This window comes from Tachyglossus aculeatus, chromosome 5 (genome assembly GCF_015852505.1).
Source record: "Tachyglossus aculeatus isolate mTacAcu1 chromosome 5, mTacAcu1.pri, whole genome shotgun sequence".
Classification (NCBI taxonomy): Eukaryota; Metazoa; Chordata; class Mammalia; order Monotremata; family Tachyglossidae; genus Tachyglossus; species Tachyglossus aculeatus.
Window position 1 is genome coordinate 87,716,639 of NC_052070.1, and position 19,905 is coordinate 87,736,543.

Genomic DNA, 19,905 nt, shown 5'->3' on the forward strand with positions numbered 1-19,905 from the left:
TTAGCTTTTCTGTGCCTCAGTTACCTCATGTGTAAAATATGGATTAAGACTGTGAGCCCGATGTGGGACAGAGACTATGTCCAACCTGATTAGCTTCTATCGAATCCATCTATTTAGAGACGCAGCGTGGCTCAGTGGAAAGAGCACGGGCTTTGGAGTCAGAGGTCATGGGTTCAAATTCCGGCTCCGCCAATTGTCAGCTTTGGGACTTTGGGCAAGTCACTTCACTTCTCTGGGCCTCAGTTCCCTCATCTGTAAAATGGGGATTAAGACTGTGAGCCCCCCACCCCCCCAACTCCGTGGGACAACTTGATCACTTTGTAACCTCCCCAGCACTTAGAACAGTGCATTAATAAATGCCATTATTATTATTATTATCTACTCCAGTGCTTAGAACAGCGCTCGGCACATAGTAAGTGCTTAACAAATATCATCACTACTAGTATTATTATTCACCCACCCCTGGGTCTCCCCTCAGACTTCTCTCTTGGGCCCTAAACGGAGGGTTTTGTCACTGGATCTTTGGGTTGCAGCGTTTTAATATTGGCCTGGCTGCTTTCTGGCTTCCAGGCTGTCAATCAAACTGATCACTCCCATCCACCCGAACCTTTCAGTCCCTCCTTTACCCCCCTTGGCAAGTATCTGCACCTCACTTGCAGCCACCCAACCTTTCTCTAGACTGTAATTTTGCTCTCCAAACTGTAAGCTTTCTGTGGGCAGGGAACCGACAGTGTTATTTTGCACTCTCCTAAGCACTTAGAACAGAGCTCTGCACCTAATAAGAATACAGTAAATGCTATTGACTGGTGGGGATGAAATAAATTTATCGGGAAACCTGTGGCATAAAGTAAGGTGAGGAAAGTTGGCTTCTGGATATGAGACAGGCATGGCACCCATAGATCTTCACTAGCTGCCCCACTTCTGTTTTCTCTGCCACTAGGACAGAAGTTTGGTCTTTCGTTTCCTCCAGGTGCTGGCCCTGTTGAGATCAAAAATGGGAGGGCAGGGGTTTGTTCCTTAGTAATATATGTGAAGTGTGCATGTGTGTATGTGAGAATGTGTGTGTGTGTGTGTGTGTGTGTGTGTGAGAGAGAGAGAGAGAGAGAGAAATAGAGAGAGAGAGAGAGAGAGAGAGAGAGAGAGAGAGAGAGAAAGCGTGTTTTTGTGTGAGTATTTTCTGCCTGATCCAGGAATTCTCCTGGATGGCAGAATTGGTTTCCATAACGACTTTCTGATATAAACATATTTGATAAAAATAAGTTAACAGCAGAGCTGTGGTGAAGCACAGATTCTGAGAGGAGAGAGAGACCCTGCTTAAAGCATAGCATTTTCTTCTCCACATACTTTCTTCATACCTGCTTTCTAAACCTCAACCAGAAAACCTAATTTACCAGATTCTAGGTGTACACACTGCTCCTTTCTTTCTTGTGTGCATGTTCTCTTCCTTCTTTCTCCCCTGCCACACTCTCTCTCTGCTCTCCACCTCCCCGCCCCATTCTCGTTACCTGAGGCCCTACAGTATGCCAGGGATAATATGATAAATTCATTTCCAATTCACTGCATTATCCTTTGAATATTTTAATGACTCATTGAATGGAGTAAAAAAAGCTATTTCAAATGAACAATTATGCTGCATTAGTCTAAGGGCTGATTATATTTAAACACTGCTCACATGGATAACAGGACACGGCGACCTCGGCATACGAGAGCTAATTTGGCTCTTATCTTTAAATAATTTTACACCGTAAATTACCATGAAAACCTAAAGGGCTTTAAAAACATTCATCAAAAGATAATATTCCACTTTATAGCAACATTTTATTTAAATTATTTTGAATGGGAATGAAAGCATCTCCTGGGTGTGACAATGAGAGCAAACTAGTAGCAGCCAGTGATAAGGGAGTGGTGAAAGGGGTTGAGGTATTTTTTTTCTTTTTTTTCCCAACAGAAGGTGTCAAAGATTAAGTTGCCAAAGCATCACTGCTTCATGCCATAGTGGCAGCAACACTGAGAAGAATCCACTTGGGTAAACACTGGCCCTTTTCTACACCCTAATAATGAGTGATATTTGTTAAGCACTTACAATACAGAGTACTGAACTAAGCACTAGGATAGATACAAGATAATCAGGTCCCACATGGACCTCACATTTAATTAGGAGGGAGAACCGGTTTTATATCTTGAGGTAACTGAGGCACAGAGAAGTTATGTGACTTGTCTAAGGTCACGCAGCAGGTAAGTGGCAGACCTGGGATTAGAACTCGGGTCTTCTGACTCTCAGGTCCTTAATTTTTCCACTAGGCCATGCTGCTTCTCTGCCACTAAGCGCTGGGGTAGAGATGAGATAATGAGGTCCCACACAGGGCTCACTGTATAATTAGGAGGGAGAAAGGTACTGAATCCCCATTTTGCAGGTGAAGGGAGTGAGGCACAGAGAAGTTAAGTGACTTGTCTAAGATTACATAGCAGGTAAGGGGCAGAGCCAGAATTAAAACTCATGTCTTCTGGCTCCCAGGCACGTGCTTTTTCCACATGGCCACACTGCTGACCTGTCTTTTGGATGGTGTCATTTTGACAGGACTAGAGGTGGCTGTCAGGGTCACGGAGGATGCAGCAGTTCCCTCCAGTCTGGAACAAATGTGGGACACCCACTCTGACCCTTGGGCAAACTCAGCATAGAGAATCTAGAAGATTGTGCACGTGCTGGGATTGGCCTGGGCCTCTAGGTCTCTTCTAAAGCTTGTTCTGGGTGGTCTATGGAGCCTTCGCTACCTGATGCTGTGAGCAGGCCTCAGACTGCTCTATCCTTCTAGGGTAGTTTCTGGGCCGACAATGGCACATGGTAACCAGACCCATTGGTTCTGACCCTCTCTGGATCCAGCAACTGGATTTGGGCTGGAACCAACCTGGCTTCCAGGAGGATGCAGAGAGATGAAGTGTGCCCAGGTGAATTCTTCCCGGTCATGATGTACTGATGGCATTTACTAAGCATTTACTCTGTGCTCAGCACTGTGGTAGACACAAGCAGGTCTAATCAGGCACAGTCAGCATGTTACATGGAATTTCAGTTCCAGAAGAAGGGAGAACAGGTATTTTAACCCTACAGTTGAGGAAATTGAGGCCCAGAGAAGCTAAATGATTTGCCTAAGGTTACATAGCAGGGAAGAGGAGCAGTTTAGCTTAGAGTATGGACCCGAGAGTCAGAGGACAAGGGTTCTAATCCCTTCTCTACCAGTTCACCTGTTGGTAGACCTTAGACAAGTCACTTAACTTCTCTGTGCCTCAGTTTCCTCATCTGTAAAATGGGGATTCAATACCTGTTCTCCCCCTTATTTGTAATATGAGCCGTATGTAGGACAGGGACTGTGTCTGACCTGATTAACTCAAATCTTCCCCACTGCTTAAAACAGTGCTTGGCACCTAGTAAGTGCTTAACAAATAGCAAAATAATAAGTGGTGGATCCGGGGCTAGAAACTCAGGTTGCCTGACTCCCAGTTCTGTGCTCTTTCCAATAATAATAACAATAATAATAATAATGACATTTATTAAGCATTTATTAAGCACTTACTATGTGAAAAGCACTGTTCTAAGCACTGAGGAGGTTAAAAGGTGATCAGGTTGTCCCATGGGAGGCTCACAGTCTTAATCCCCATTTTACAGATGAGGTAACTGAGGCACAGAGAAGTTAAGTGACTTGCCCAAAGTCACACAGCTGACAATTGGTGGAGCCGGGATTTGAACCCCTGACCTCTGACTCCAAAGCCCAGGCTCTTTCCACTGAGCCACGCTTCCACTTGGCCTCCTGGTTGAGGATTGTGCCTGGGATTTGATATTTTGGGAGTTGTAGACTGAGGATGAATATTGGCGGGGGAATTGATCTGCAGAATGATCCATTTAAAGTAGGTCAGCTATTGCTACTGAACAGCAAAAGTCAGAACCATTGGTAAGAAGTCCCACTGGAGTTTTTGCCATGACATTCATCATCATCCTCATCCACATCATCATCATCTTCTCCCCAAAGCATTTCAGTACCTACTTGCGTGTTGTCTTGTGTTGGGCTGTATACAAATCAAGTGAAATAGACATTGTCCCATCCAGTACTTTGTCTACACTCTAAGCAGATAACAGCAATACAGATAAATAATACAATGATGGGGCCCAAGCACGACTGTATAAATACTAAGAGGTAGTTCTATAACAAGAGTCCATGCTAATGATTTAGCAGATCTATTTAATCAACCAATGGTATTTATTGAGTGTTACTACGTGCAGAGCACTGTCTTGTCTTGTCTTATGCCGTCGAGTCATTTCCGACCCATAGCGAAACCACGGACACATCTCTCCCAGAACACCCCGCTCTCCATCTGTAGTGCATCCATAGAGTTTTCTTGGTAAAAATAGGGGAGTGATTTACCATTGCCTCCTTCTGCACAGTAAACTCGAGTCTCTGCCCTCAACTCTCTCCCATGCTGCTGCTGCCTAGCATGGGTGAGTTTTGACTTGTAGCAGATTGCCTTGAATTTGCGAGCCTCTGCCCAAGATTGGAATGGAATGGATAGCCCTCTGCTCGACTCTCCCTCCTGTAGCAGAGACTGGTAGAGTACTGGAAACTCCCCAGGTGCGACCCCGAGAGGGGGCAGAGCACTTATTTAAATGAATGAAAAGCAGTGTCCCAACTCAGACTCTTTGTCTATTAATAATAGTAATAATAATTATGGTACTTGTTAAGCGCTTACTATGTGCCAAACACTGTTCTAAGTGCTGGGGTAGATAGGGTTGATCTGGTTGGACACAGTGCTTGTCCCACATGAGGCTCACACTCAATCCCCATTTTACAGATGAGGGAAATGAGGCACAGAGAAGTTAAATGACTTGCCCAAGGTCACGCAGCAAACAAATGGTGGAGCCAGGATTAGAACCCAAGTGCTTCTGGGTTGTGCTCTATCCACTAAACCACACTGCTTCCTTGTCTGAACCCAGGTTTCAGAGAAGAAACCTTTCCTCCCTACAGTTTGCCCATCTCATACTGATGCTTGTCACAACTTTTTACCCACATAATCGTCCTCATGCAAACCCACAAAGGCAGTTTATTCTGTCCATTTACACAGGGGAAAAGTAGAATGAAGAACAGTCAAGTGACTTGTTCAAGGTCTAGTGGATAGAGCACGGGCCCGGGGGTTGGAAGGACCTGGGTTCTAATCCCAGCACTGACACATGTCTGCTCTGTGACCTTGGGCAAGTCACCTCACTTCTCTGTGACTCAGTTACCTCATCTGTAAAATGGGGATTAAGACTGTGAGCCCCATGTGGGACATGGACTGTGTTCAACCTGTTTACCTTGTATCTACCGCAGCACTTTGAACGGTGCCTGGCACGTAATAGCACTTAACAAATACCATTAAAAAATCTCAAGTAATTAAGTAGCAGAACCAAAAGTTAGCTTCCCCATCAACTGATTCAGCCCCGAGAATGAAACACGTGGTCACCTAGCCAGTAGCCAGTGTGGAGCCCAGTGAGTCTATTTTCTTTTGGATTTTCCATTTATTTTGCAATTTGAGCACCCTGAAATTTCCATTAAAACCAAAGAATGAATTAGCTGCTTTTACTCCATTCAAAGGACAAAGGCACTGAAAGAGGGAGGAAATTTTTTTTTCCTCCCCATCTCTGAAATGAAAGGTTCTTAGGGCAATTTGTAGAAATGCAGGGTTTCAAGGAAAGCTTTTTTAATGAAAAAAATTAAAAAATTAATTATTCCAAGCGCTTTTTGTCATCAGTGGTGATATTCTTTATGGAAAGTATTAATATCCCATGTTAATGTCTTCAATATTCCCATTAACAATAAAAAAATCTAATGGCAATACACAAAAAGCCCCGAGCAATAATTTCAGGCAAATCGGAGATGAGCCCATAGAAATGAATGATGCAAATGAATTGATATCTTAATTAGACTTTAGTGCCAAGATTATTTTAGCTGATGGGAACTGCAATGTTTCATCTTGAAGGAAATGCCTGAAAAAAAATCCACCTCTCTTCACCTTGTGAGAAATCTCACCTGGAAAATGGGAACACTCTAAACCCTACCCAGATCTCTCGCCAAAGAACTCAGAACATTTTTTCAGACAGCTCAGAAGGACAAGCTCACAGGAAACCCCAGAGTGAGAAGGTCAGGGTAGGGTGACCGTTGACGATCCTTGCAGATACTGGATGAGGAGACCTGTATGTCATTGCGTGTGCTTGCTACCTACGTCATGCAGAATAAGGTAATGACAGCACATCATATGTGCTGTTCTGTGGAAATCCACCCGAAGCCACACAAACATGGAGAGTTTCTCTCAGGGAGGAGAGAACCCCTGAAGCCCCACTACCTCCGGACCCTTTGTATTTCCCTTCTCAGATCTCTCCGAAGACAGATGTCACTTCCAGGCTGTGGGACTCTGTGGCAGGAGTTGAGGGAGTAGAAAGAGGCTGGACACTGGAAATAAATATACTGGGCATTAAGGTGCCCCGTGCCAGATCTGTCCTGGACAGGAATAGATCAACTGAAAATCATACTGCCCAGGATAAAACCAGACAACTGGCTTCCCTTAAGCAGAGGTCGGGAATAAACCAAAAATTCCAAATACCAAGTATTTGCCAGTCAGTCACGTGTGGTCAGGGTTCCCAGAACAATTGCTTGGATTCCTTCTCCTGGATCAGTCTGTCCATTTTACAGAGGAGAAGACTGGAGCTTATGACTTGCCTCACAGCCCTCTTGGAGTCAGAGGAGGAGATGGGAATAGACCCCAGTCAGGCATCCAACTCCTGTGTCCTACCCATCAGCCTCTACTACTTCCCGCCACCCAGGCCAACCCGTCACGCCCACTGTTGCCCTGCCCACCTCCTGCCGGCCCCTGCGTGGGCTCCCTGGCCTGCAACCCTTCGCGCTTAACAGGATCTGAACACTCCCAAGTTGCTCGGCATTTTTTGATGTACACTCTCCATCTGCCCTAAGGAATGTGGGCCTGCGGGGGCAGGGCCTGAGGGGATGTAGCTAAAGAAAGCCAGCACTTCCTGCTGGACACTGGGGCCTGGGACAGCGGGGGACAATGTGACTGAAACTCTAAACCCCTCTGGGCTGCGGCGGGAAGAGCCGAAGGGCTGACCGGGGCCCACGGCCTGGGTTAAGCCCCACTGCTCAGTAGCTACCCAACAGCTGCCACCTGCTCCGTTTCTAAGTTGAGCCCCGATCTTGTCTTCCCACTCCCTTTCAAGACACCCCTAGAGAGGATCTCCCTTGGGGAGGGCTTCAAGACCGACAGATGGATCTTTTTGCCTATATCCACTTCTTCACGTACCAGTTTGTAGCCAGATCTGAGACGACTGACTGGCAGTTACCCTGGTTGGAAATCCCAGACCCAGGGACCTCTAGGCCTTCTTTTTCTCAGTGTTTCCAGCATTCCCAGAGTTTCCAGCAATCCCAAGTCTGGGAAGGTTCTCAATCTTTCCTTATGAGTTTTCTGGGTAGTCTCTTTGGCTACCCCTGAAGTTAACTGTCTTCTGGAAGGCAGGGAGATTCAGCATTTCCCCTTTCTTTCCCTTCCTTCCTTCTCTCAACTGCAATTCCTGCCTGCTGCTTACAAGCCCCCCGTAGTTCTGACCCTTAGGAGGCCTCCCCATGAGCCATTTAACTCTCACATTTCATGTTGGACATGAGGAACCCTTAGTTGGGAATGTGCAGTCGGAACACTCTTCCCTTCCCTCCAATCAATCCATCAATTCGTCAACCAGTCAATGGCATTCACTGAGCGCTTACTGTGAACGGAGCCCTGTACTAAGTGTTTGGGAGAATACAATACACAAATTCAGAGGCTGGAAAGGATTTGGGGACTGTAAAGGGGAGAGGTGATTGATTGATCAAATCCCTAGCAGAGCTCAACTGGAGGAAGGACCAAACTCGCTCTTATTATAAAGACTGTGGCATTTATTAAACCCTTTCTATGTGCTAAGCTCTAGGGTAGATACAAGGTTATGAGACCAGATACAGTCCCTACCCAGCATGGGACTCACAATCTATCACCTATCTTATTCCCATTTTACAGATGAGGAAACGGAGGTACAGAGAAGTTAAAGAAGTTAGGAAAGTTAGGGAAGCAATGAGAACTAGTGGAAAGAGCACTGGCCTAGGAGTTAGAGGACCTGAGTTCTAATTCCAGTCCAACACTTGCCTGCTGTGTGACCGTGGGCAGGCCACTTAACTTCTCTGTGTCTCAGTTACTTCACCTGAAAAATGGGGATTAGACTGTGAGCCTCATGTGGGACATGCACTGTGTCCAATCTGACTAGTTATATCTAACCCAGCACTTAGTATAGTGCCTGGTAATAATAATGACAATGACAATGAGAAGAAGCATGGCTCAGTGGAAAGAGCATGGGCTTTGGAGTCAGAGGTCATGAGTTCAAATCCTGGCTTCGCCAATTGTCAGCTGTGTGACTTTGGGCAAGTCATTTAACTTCTCTGTGCCTCAGTTACCTCATCTGTAAAATGGGGATTAAGACTGTGAGCCCCACGTGGAACAACCTGACTACCTTGTAATCTCCCCAGCACTTAGAACAGTGCTTTGCACATAGTAAGCACTTAATAAATGCCATCATGATAATAATAATAATAATGGTATTTGTTGAGTGCTTATTATGTGTGTAGCACTGGCCTAAGTGCTGAGGAAAATACAGAATGATCAGATCAGATACAGTCCGTGTCCCACACAGGGCTCACAATCTAAGTAGGAGAGAAATCAGGTATCAGAATCCTCATTTTGCAGATGAGGTAACTGAGGCACAGAGAAGTTAAGTGACCTGTCCAAGGTCACGGAGCAGATACATAACAAAGCTGGGATTAGAACCCAGGTCTTCTGACTCCGAGACCTGTACTTTTTCCACTAAGCCACGCTGCTCCTCATAGTTTGTGCCACACTGCTAGCTCATAGAAAGCGTTTAGATACCATAAAAAAAGTTAAATGACTTTGCTCAAGTTAACACAGAAGGCCAGGGGTGGAGACAGGACTTGGACTCAAATTTCCTGACTCCCAGTCCATGCCTCTTCTACTAGGTCATGCTGCTTTCTTAGCAAATTCATGGTATTCCAATGCCCATAGTGATGTCCCAAATATTGTAGTACCATGAAGATTAATCTTAACCATGCTAAAGCAAGGAAAACAAGAGTGGGGCTAGGGACTTTGGTGAAGACAGTGATAAGCTGGGTCAGAAAATTTAACCTTGTCAAGAGAGAATGCAATTTCCCTTCTGCCCTCCCACATCAAGGAAAGCGAGGTCACCTGTTAGGGACCACCACAAGCTTTTTCTGAAATTTAAGGACTAGACCAAGGGTTCCAGCGGACATGAGACGAACAATACAACAGAGTTGGTAGACATATTCCCTGCCCACAATGAGCTTACAGTCTAGAGGGGAAGACAGACATGTGGGGCTGAGGGTGGGGTAAGTGCCAAGTATCCAAAGGGTACAGATCCATATGCATAGATGACTCTAAGGACTAGACCAAGGGTCCCTGCAGAGCTTCCTTGTCACCGGAAATTAGATGAACTAGGGGGAAAATTTGGGTTGGGGGATCGGGACAGGGGGATTTCCTGGTGGCAAAATCAAACTCCGGACCCCGAGAAGAAAACAGTTGCCCCATCTGACATACTCTGACTTCAAGCTCATGCCTTAGAAGAGTCAGGAGTGGCCAGAACTACTCACTTGGATTTCAGTGACCAGCCAGTGTCTCCAGTAGCGAAATTTAGGATCAGCTCTGCTGTAGGCATCTGGATCCACCATCATCAAGACATACTTCTTTTTCTGGAATACAAACCCCAGAAGGAATATCAGTATTTTGGGCACAGCTTTATTAGTGAGCACAAAAACTCAGAGCAGATCCCCTTACTCCCCGCCACTGAAAGACATCTTGCCTGAACCCTTCCCCTTACACCCAACTCAAGGAGTCAGTCGGTTGTATTTATTGAGCATTTACTGTGTGCAGAGCACTGCATTAAGCACTTGGGAGAAGAATAGAACAGACTCATTTCCTGCCCACAGTGACTTACAATCTGGAGGGGGAGATGGATATTAATATAAAGAAAGAAATTACAGATATGTACACAAGTGCTGTGGAGCTGGGAAGGGGGATGAATAAAGGGAGCAAGTCAGAGTGACATAGAAGAGAATGAAAGAAAAGGAAAAAAGGGCTTAATCGGGGAAGGCCTCTTGGAGGAGATGTGCCTTCAATAAGGCTTTAAAGAGGGGGAGAGTAATTGTCTATTGGAGGAGGGAGGGTACTCTAGGCCAGAGGCAGGATGTAAGTGAGAGGTTGGCAGCAAGATAGACTAGATGGAGGTACAGTGAGAAAGTTAGCATTAGAGGAGGGAGGTGTGCATGCTGGGTTGTAGTGGGAGAGTAGTGGGGTGAGGTAGGAGTGGGACAGGTGATTGTTAAAATAAATGGTGAGGAATATCTGTTTGATGTAGAAGGGGAGCTGACACACTGGGGAGTTGCTTTTTGGTGCTATAGGGAAAGGAGTCCTGTTGTGCAGGGCTTAGGGATCCCCCCGCCCCCCTTCTGATGGTGGCAGATATGGAGACAGACACATCAAGTGAATGGAACCTCTCCATCCCCTGAGGTCCAGTCTAGGTCCACCTCAGCTCCAGGGTGTAAATTGGAACCAGGATGCATCTGAGGGTGCTGTCTTGGAGTAACCCTTGGAAGTTGGGCCCTGTTTCAGGATGTACCCACGGAGATCTTCTAGTCCGTAAGCTTGTTGTGGACAGGGAATGTATCTACCAACTCTTCTAGACTGTGAGCCTGTTGTTGGGTAGGGACCGTCTCTATATGTTGCCAACTTGTACTTCCCAAGTGCTTAGTACAGTGCTCTGCACACAGTAAGTGCTCAATAAATACGGTTGACTGAATGAATGAATGAACTCTGTTATATTGTACTCTCCCAAGAGCTTAGTCAAGTGCTCTGCACACAGTAAGTGCTCAATAAATATGATTGTAAAAAAAAAAAGACTTCAGGAAGATGTGATAGTCCCAAGATCTCCCTAGGGATGAGTCCTAGCTAGAATGGGCTTCTGTGTATGGCTCCAGCATGAGCTTCCTTGATCGACTTGGGCTCCTAAGTTACCACCAGAAACACCTTAGGTGTCCCCCCCCCCGCCCACTATCCAAACTGGTTTCACTTTCCCAGGGCTGCAGGGCTAATGGTGAGGCAGCATTGAGGTGGGTCCTTGGCCCAGTGAATTCTTCTCAACATTGGCGTCCTCCCTCTGCCCTACTGGGAGATCTAGATACAAGGAGTTCCTCTGCTAGTTTCCCCCACATCAGCCTGTTGTGAGTCAGGTAAAGGAGCCTTGCACGTTCTTTGGGGAAGCTGAGATGAATGATGATTTTAGAGTTCTTTTTGTATCTTTAGAAATGCCCTAGGTGTCTCCAATTCTGCTCCTAATTCCCCAGCCCCTTCCAAGGAGCTTGGCAGGAAAGAATAGGCTTTTGTGGTCCCAGTCTTTACAGAACAGAGACATCATCGGAAACGCTGGGTGGGGGGGTTACATTATGGCTCCGTCCTGCCAGGATATTTGGGAGCCCAGCTCCAAGCCACACTCAGGAGTCTGGCCCAGGTCCCCACTATCTCCAACCGCTCAACTAAACCAATGGGACAGGGATGGAGGAAAAGGAGGGACTGGCTCTCTTGAACTGTCAGCATGGTGAAACCGTTTTGAAGCATCTTGGCCTAGGGGAAAGGACTCCAGGCCTGGGAATCAGAGCACCTGGGTTATAATCCTGGCTCTGGCACTGGTCTGCTGTGGGGCCTCAAGCAAGTCACTTAGCTTCTCTGAGCCTCAGTTTCCTCATCTGTAAATGAGGATTCAATACATGTTCTCTCTCCCGTTTAGACTGAGAGTCCTATCTGGAACAGTGACTGTGTCCAACTTGATTACCTTGTAAATATCCCAGCTCTTAGTACAGTGATCTAGACTGTAAGCTTGTTATGGGCAGAGAACGCGTCCGCTAATTCTGTTGTATTGTAATATCCCAAGTGCTTAGTACAGTGCTCTGCATATAGTAAGCTCTCAATTAATATGATTGATTGACTTAGTGAAGAGTAGGCACTTAACAAATGCCATTATTACCATCATCATTTGGGGATTCGGCAACCAGCCCATCTGCTCCACTCACAGGATTCACCAAAGAAGGTCACTGAGCTTTCTTCTCTGAGCAAGGTGTAATGGACAGAGCATGGGCCTGGGAGTTGGAAGGCCACGGGTTCTAATCCCAGCTCCACCACTTGTCCGCTGCGTGATCTTGGCTAAGTAACTTCACCTCTCTGGGCCTCAGTTACCTCATCTGTAAAATGGGGATTGAGGCTGTGGGCCCCACGTGGAACAGGGACTGTGTCCAGCACAATTTGCTTGTATCCAGTAGCCACTGCAGGGTGGAACCTGGGGGCAATAGCAAGCTATCCTGAAGTGATAGCACAGGCTTTGATGTCCCAGTTGCTGCTCGAGACTAGCAAACTGGCTGTGGGCAGGAAATATGTCTGTTTATTGTTATATTGTACTTTCCCAGGTGCTTAGTACAGTGCTCTGCCATACAGTAAGTGCTCATTAAATACAATTGCATGACTGGAAGGGTGATGTATTTTATGTATTTATATTAATGTCAGTTTCCCCTTCTAGACTGTAGGTTCGTTGTGGGCAGGGAATGTGTCTGTTTATTGTTCTATTGTATGCTCCCAAGCACTTAGTACAGTGCTCTGCACACAGTAAGCGCTCAATAAATACGATTGGCTGACTGACTGAGGTTCGCTGACACCTGGACTCTGTGAGATCTAGGAGATCTTTCTTATTATTATTTTCATTATGATATTTTTCAAGCACTTAGTATATGTCAAGCACTGTACTAAGTACTGGAGCTGATACAAGGTAATCAGGTCAGACACGGTCCCAGCCCCACATGGGTCTCACAGCCTGAGTAGGAAGGAGAAATGATGCTCTTATATGTAATTCTTCTACTGAAGACGAGTCATTCCTGGCAAACCTGCCCAGGAAGATGTGACATTGAGAGATGATGCCAACAGTCTCCTCACTGATCTTCCAGCCTTTCCCCACTTCAGTCTGTCTGACACGCTGCTGCCTGGATCACCTGCCAAGGACATCTTACAGCACGCATCTCTCCCCTCCTCAAAATATTCCATTTGGAACTCATTTCCCTCTGCACGTCAAGTAGACACTCCTTTCCACTGGCTTCAAGGCGCTTCACCAGCTCTTTCCAAATTACATCGTTGCTCTCTTGCAATCACTAGCCCCCAGCTCCCATTCTTCATTCCTCCTGAGCTGACCCTAACTCCACCTCATTCTCAACTCTCCTTCCTCTGACTCCCTTTTTTGAAAAAAAAAAATGGTGTTTTTAAGTGCTATGTGCCAGGCACTGTTCTAAGCCCTGGAGTAGAAACAATTAGGTTGTAAACAGGCCCTGCCCCACATGGGGCTCATGGTCTTAATCCCCAATTTACAGACGAGGTAAGTGAAGACAGAGAAGTTAAGTGGCTTGCCCAAGGTCCCACAGTAGACAAGTGGTGGAATAGGGGTTAGAACCATGTCCTTCTGACTCAACAGGCCTATGTTCTATCTAATAGGCAACACTACTTATTTGGCCCATATTTTTTTTTCTGCCTGTAGCTGTATCCCACTTCAAATTCTCAAGACCACAGTTCTCTCCATCTTCTAAGTCCTCCTTAGCTCTCACCTCCTCCAGGAGCCTTCCATGATTAATTCCCACTATCCCCAAGTCACGGCAACCCATTGGCTACTTCCTTATATGTCACTTAACTTGAACACTTTTCTACATATTAATATTAGATCTGTGGTATATATCAATTTATGTACACAACATTTATTTACTCATCCATCTCATTAGTCCTCACATATCTCTTGTTTCTACCAGTTCAATCCATATCCTTTCTTCTGTTCCCTTTACTTGTAACTCATTTGTGTATCCCTCATTAGATTATAAACTCTTTGTGGGCAGATTATTGTTCTTGGCTTCTCTTGTATTCGCTCAAGTGTTTAGGACAGTGCTCTGGACACAACAGTTCAACAAATAGCAGTGATTGATTCACTGATTTATACAGATCTCTGTGTTTCCAAATCATAGGACGGTCAAAAGCTGCAGAATTTAGCTTGGTCATAATCTTTAACTTTACCAAGTAAGCTCAGGAAAATCAAAAGTGACGGACTGGCCATTCTGAATCAGACGTCACTGCCGTGGTCAGGGTGTGTGGTCCCCTTTGCTTCCAGGCTAGAGGAGGCAGGAGGGGAAGCCATCTCAGCAAACTGCTTATTCTGCCTCATGGGCATCCCCACCTCCAACAGTGGCCCACCCATCTCTGCACCTGCTCACAATGAGTTTACAGTCTAGAGGGGAAAACAGACATTAATACTAATGAATAAGTTACAGATATGGAAGTGTTATGGGGCAAAGGATGGGGTGAATGCCAAGTGCCCAAAGAGTACAGATTCAAGTGTATAGACCACTCTGGGGGCTGGCCCCCAAAGCCTTAATAAAAGCACATCTTTTCTAAGAGGCCTTCTCTGATTAAGCTCTCAATTCCCCTACTCCCTCTCTCTTCTTTGTTGCCCTTGCACTTGGATTTCTACTCTTCATTCACCCCTCCCTTAGCCTCACAGAAATTTTGAACATATCCATAATTTATTTTAATGTCTGTCTCTCCCTCCAGTCTGTACGCTCCTTGAGGGCAGGGGATGTGTTTACCTACTCTATTAAATCGGTCTCTCCCAAAAGCTTTGCATAATGCTCTGCCCATCCGTGGTGCTCAATAAATATGATTGATTGATTGACACAGAAGAAAGAGGGAGCTGGAGAAAAGACAGAGGGAAGTCCTCTTGGAGGAGGTTTGGCCTTAATAAGGCTTTGAAGGTGGAGAGAGTGGTGGTCCGCAATATACGGAGCAGGAGGAAGTTCTGGGCCACAAGGAGGATGTGGAAAAGGGGTCAGTGGTGAGGTAAAGGAGATTGAGGCACAGTAAACAAGCTGGAGCTAGAGGAGCGGAATGTGCGGGCTGGAAAAGTAGATTAGTGAGGTGAGATAGGATATGGCAAGCTTATTGAGTACTTTAAAGCCACTGGCAAGAAGTTTCTGTTCGATGCAGAGGTGGATGGGCAATTACTGGAGATTTCTGAGTAATAGGGAGATGAGGGGAATTTTTTTTTAGGTAAATGATCCAAGCACAGGACTCAAGTATGGGCTAGAGTGGGGAGAGGCAGTAGAGAGGAAGACCAGGGAAAAGGCAGATGCAATAGTCAAGACATGGGTCCAAGTGTCTCCCTGGAGGCTCCTCAGAGCTTTTAACTGGGTCTGAGATTGTCTCTTCATTTTGGGAGCAGGGAGTGAAGTGGCATAGTCGGAAGGAGGAGGGCAGCAGGAGCATGAAGAACCCAATGAGAAAACTCCTGGAGGAGCCAAAGAGACCAGAAGAATGCAAAGCTCCTTCCCACCCTAATCCAGCGGGACTCAGCCCAAACCCACAAACAGGTGGGGAAGATAGCAGCCAATGAGTGGAAATGACCCCTATTTGACTCTCCAAGCCCCCCTCGATCCCTTTGGCCTGAACCCGGGTCCACTAGTAATTTATTAATAAAGTAAGCTTTTAAAAGTAGCTGGTAATGTTTCCTGGACGGCTTTGCTCGTGCCTGTTTTTTTCGTTTTTATTCTCATGTTTATGTACTTATAGCCCTCGCAGGACTGGAGTGCACAGGGCTGGGATCGAGCTGTACCACGAGGGCTGCTTGGGATTCCTGCACTACCTAGCCACAGGCTGCACGATCACCTGGACTGAGCACCCTGGCCCCAGAGGGCATTGGTGCCAAGCAGGCCCTGTTCCCGAGGGCATCGGGTCACATAGACTGGTACAAACGGGGTCATCTTTTGCTCCTTCATTTTCCAACCTAATTTATCTTGCTCTGATCATGTTTTTTCTCTGACTTTTGGCCTCCCTGACTGTCAGTCTGCGCGTGGCAGCATCTCCTGGTCTGCGGCTCCTTCTCCCTATCGTCCGGCGGGGACCCAAGGGCTCTCGATGGGGCCGCAGCCCAGCTGGGTCTAGAGTCCTGAGGCCTTGGCCAGAGGCCCACTCGGCTGGACTGCCTCATTGTAAGGAGGACAGTTTTTCCCTGACCCCTGCTGGCGTTCATCAGCTTTCACAGCCTTTCTAACCCGCACCCTGGGCTAAGGAGCCCGGAGCCCCAGACTGACCCCTGCCAAATCACGACCCAAAGATCAACGTACCCCACCCACGGTCCCTGGGCCAGGGCGAGTTTGGGGGCGGGCCCAGACAGGACTCAGGCTTTCCAAGAGTCATTTCCAAATGTAACATGGTCGCCAGAGCAATTTTCTAAATTTAACATTTTTCTCTTGGGGCTGCGGTTCCTCTGGGAAAATCCCTGGAATTCCCCCCGCCACACATACACACCGGAAGGCCACCATCTGCCTTCCCCTCGGTTTTCCTCCTTTCTGACCACTCCTCAGTCTCTTTTGCTGGCTCCTCCTCTGCCTCCCACCCTCTAACTGGGTGTCCCTCAAGGCTCAGTTCTAGGTCCCCTTCTATTCTCCCTCTACACCCACTCCCTTGGAGAACTCATTCAATTCCATGGCTTCAATTACCATGTCTATGCAGATGACTCCCAGATCTATAGCTCCAGACCTGATCTCTCTCCTTCTTTGCAATCTCACATTTCCTCCTGTCTTCAGGAAAGGTGGGTTAGGATAAGGATAAGGTGGGTTAGGATCCTTTCTGTGGGTTAGGATAAGTGTTTGAGGGTTAGGATAAGAACCTCCACCACTCTCTCCACCTTCAAAGTATCTCCTCCAAGAGGCCTTCCTCAATTAAGCCCTCTTTTCTCTGGTTCGCTCTCCCTTCTGTGTCATCTATGCATTTGGATCTATGACCTTTAGACACTTGACATTGATCCAAGCTGATCCAAACCATCCTCTCTTGGTTTTCCTCCTTTCTGACCACTCCTCAGTCTCTTTTGCTGGCTCCTCCTCTGCCTCCCACCCTCTAACAGTTCTAGGTCCCCTTCTATTCTCCCTCTACACCCACTCCCTTGGAGAACTCATTCAATTCCATGGCTTCAATTACCATATCTATGCAGATGACTCCCAGATCTACAGCTCCAGACCTGATCTCTCTTCCTCTTTGCAATCTCGCATTTCCTTCTGTCTTCAAGACATATCTGCTTGGATGTCCTGCCAACATCTCAAATTAAATATATCCCAAACTGAACTCTTTATCTTCCCACCCAAACCCTGCCCTCCCCCAGTCTTTCCCATCACTGTAGACACCACCCCTACCCTCCCAACCTCACAAGCCCATACCCTTGGTATTGTCCTTGACTCATCTCTCTCATTCCACCCACATGTTCAATCTGTCACCAAATCCTGTGAGTTCTACCTTCACAACATCACTAAAATCCACCCTCTCTTCTCCAGCCAAACTGCTACCATGCTGATCCAAGCACTTATCCTAACCCACGTTGACTAGTGCACCTGCCTCCTCGCTGACCTCCTGTCTCTCCCCACTCCAATCCATACTCCATTCTGCTGCATGAATTACTTTATCAACAAAAATGTTCAGGCCATGTTTCCCTGCTCCTCGAGAACCTCCAACGACTCCTCATCCACCTCCATATCAAACAGAAACTCCTTGCTGTTGGCTTTAATGCACTCAATCAACTCCCCATCCTATGTCACCTCACTGATCTTCTTATCCAGCCCAGCCCACACACTCCGCTCCTCTCGTGCCAGCTTACTCACCGTGCCCCGATCTCATCTATCTCTCCACTGACCCCTTTCCCACGTCTTCCCCCTACCCTGAAACCCACTCCTCTTTTATATATGCAGGACCACCACTCTCTCCACCTTCAAAGCATCTCCTCCATGAGGTCTTCCTCAATTAAGCCCTCTTTTCTCCAGTTCGCTCTCCCTTCTGTGTCATATATGCACTTGGATCTGTGACCTTTAGACACTTGACATTTGCCCGCACTTCCAACCCCAAAACACTTATGCACATATCTTTAAATTACATATTGTAAATTACTTATTTATTCATATTAACGTTTGTCTCCCCCTCTAGATTGTAAGCTCATTATGGGCAGGAAATGTGTCTGCTAATTCTGTTGTATTGTACCCTCCCAAGTGCCTAGGGAGGGTTGCTCTGCACATAGTAAACACTTACTAAATATGATTGATTCCAGGGGTCACAGAGTGCATACTGCCACTTCCTGGGCAGGATGTCACAGCAGAGGGCACCAACAGGCTACCCAGCCCTTGGCATCACTATCTGCACATCACCTTTTGATTAGACTACGTTACGGTGTTCTAGCTCCTTTTCTGAACCCCCACCCAGGGATGGTCCTGGGGGAATTGGGGTACAAGGTCTCTGGCCCCTGCCCCTGAAATAGCTCCCATCCTTGTTTCCCTCCCCGCCCCACAGCCACTGACAGCCCCTTAGCCCAAGCTCCTGTTTTGCTCCAGCTCCACCCCTGTTCCAGATCCTTCTGCAGCCCCTGCCCCTATCCCAGCCCCAGACTTAGCCCCAACCCCAACATCTGCCCTGCCCCCACCATACACAGCAATAGAGCACCCCTCTAATAATAATAATAATAATAATAATAACAATAATTATGGTATTTGTTAAGCACTTATTATGTGCCAAGCACTGTTCTATGCACTGGGGTAGATACAAGGTAATCAGGTTGTTCCAAGTACAGCTCACAGTCTTAATCCCCATTTTACAAATGAGGTAACTGAGGTGCAGAGAAGTTAAGTGGCTTACCCAAGGTCATGCAACAGACCAGTGGTGGAGCTGGGATTAGAACCCACATCCTTTGACTCCCAAGCCCGTGCTCTTTCCACTAATCCAAGCTGCTTCTCTAGACTGCGAGCTTGCTGTGGGCAAGGATCATCACTGTTTACTGTTGCATTGTACTTTCCCAAGCACTTAGTACGGTACTCTGCACAAAGTAACTGTTTAATAAATACAATTGAATAAGTGAATGAATCAATGAAAGGTGAGGGAGCAGGGGAGGGGAAGGAAAGGAGGATGTGGGGGGGACTCTCAGGGATGAGGGGCATCTCTCACATCCCCTTTAAGTACTTCCAACCCACTTTCCCTTCACCTACCCTCAGGACTGGCAACCTCTCCACCTCAAACCGGTAAAACAGTTGGTGCTTTTAGGAAATCAAAAGGAGTTTCACTTTCCAAAATGAGATTTAAGAGTCAAAGGAGCAGGATGTCAATTCACAGAAGCTCTCTTCTCTATGTTGTCTACGGATCCAGGACAAGGCCTGATACCTGGTGTTGGAACCTGTAAAGAATGGGGCTTGGCTTCTGGGGCATCCACTCACAACCTTTAGCCAGTTCTCTCTGTTCTGTTTGGTCAAGTCTATTGACCACACACCCTGTCCAGGAGAACCCTGAACACAAAAGGAAGAAAGAGGCAGGACCCAAAAGTGATCAATCAATCAATCAAATCAATCAATTTTATTTATTGAGCACTTATCATGAGCAGAGCAGTGTACTAAGCATTTGGGAGAGAATGATGCAAAAGAGTATCCCTGCCCACAAGGCAGCATGGCCTAGTGGAAAGGGCATGGGTTTGGGAGTCAGAGTGGCTGGGTTCTAATCCTAGCTCTGCCACTTGTCTGATGTGTGACCCTGACAAAGTCACTTCACTTCTCTGGGCCTCAGTTCCCTCACCTGTAAAATGGGGATTAAGACTGTGAGCCCCACGTGGGACAACCTAATGACCTTGTGTCTACCCCAGTGCTTAGAACAGTGCTTGGCACATAGAAAGCG

At 46.7% G+C, this 19,905-nt stretch overlaps 1 protein-coding gene across 1 annotated transcript in view; it reads right to left on the minus strand.

The window, feature by feature from the left end:
- The window catches only part of PEBP4 (phosphatidylethanolamine binding protein 4), a 212,016-nt gene that overhangs the window by 95,196 nt on the left and 96,915 nt on the right, over positions 1-19,905 (minus strand). The window contains exon 4 of the mRNA XM_038747343.1: positions 9,735-9,833. Coding sequence (XP_038603271.1) covers positions 9,735-9,833 — 99 coding nt within the window. The remainder of the gene's footprint in view (positions 1-9,734; positions 9,834-19,905) is intronic.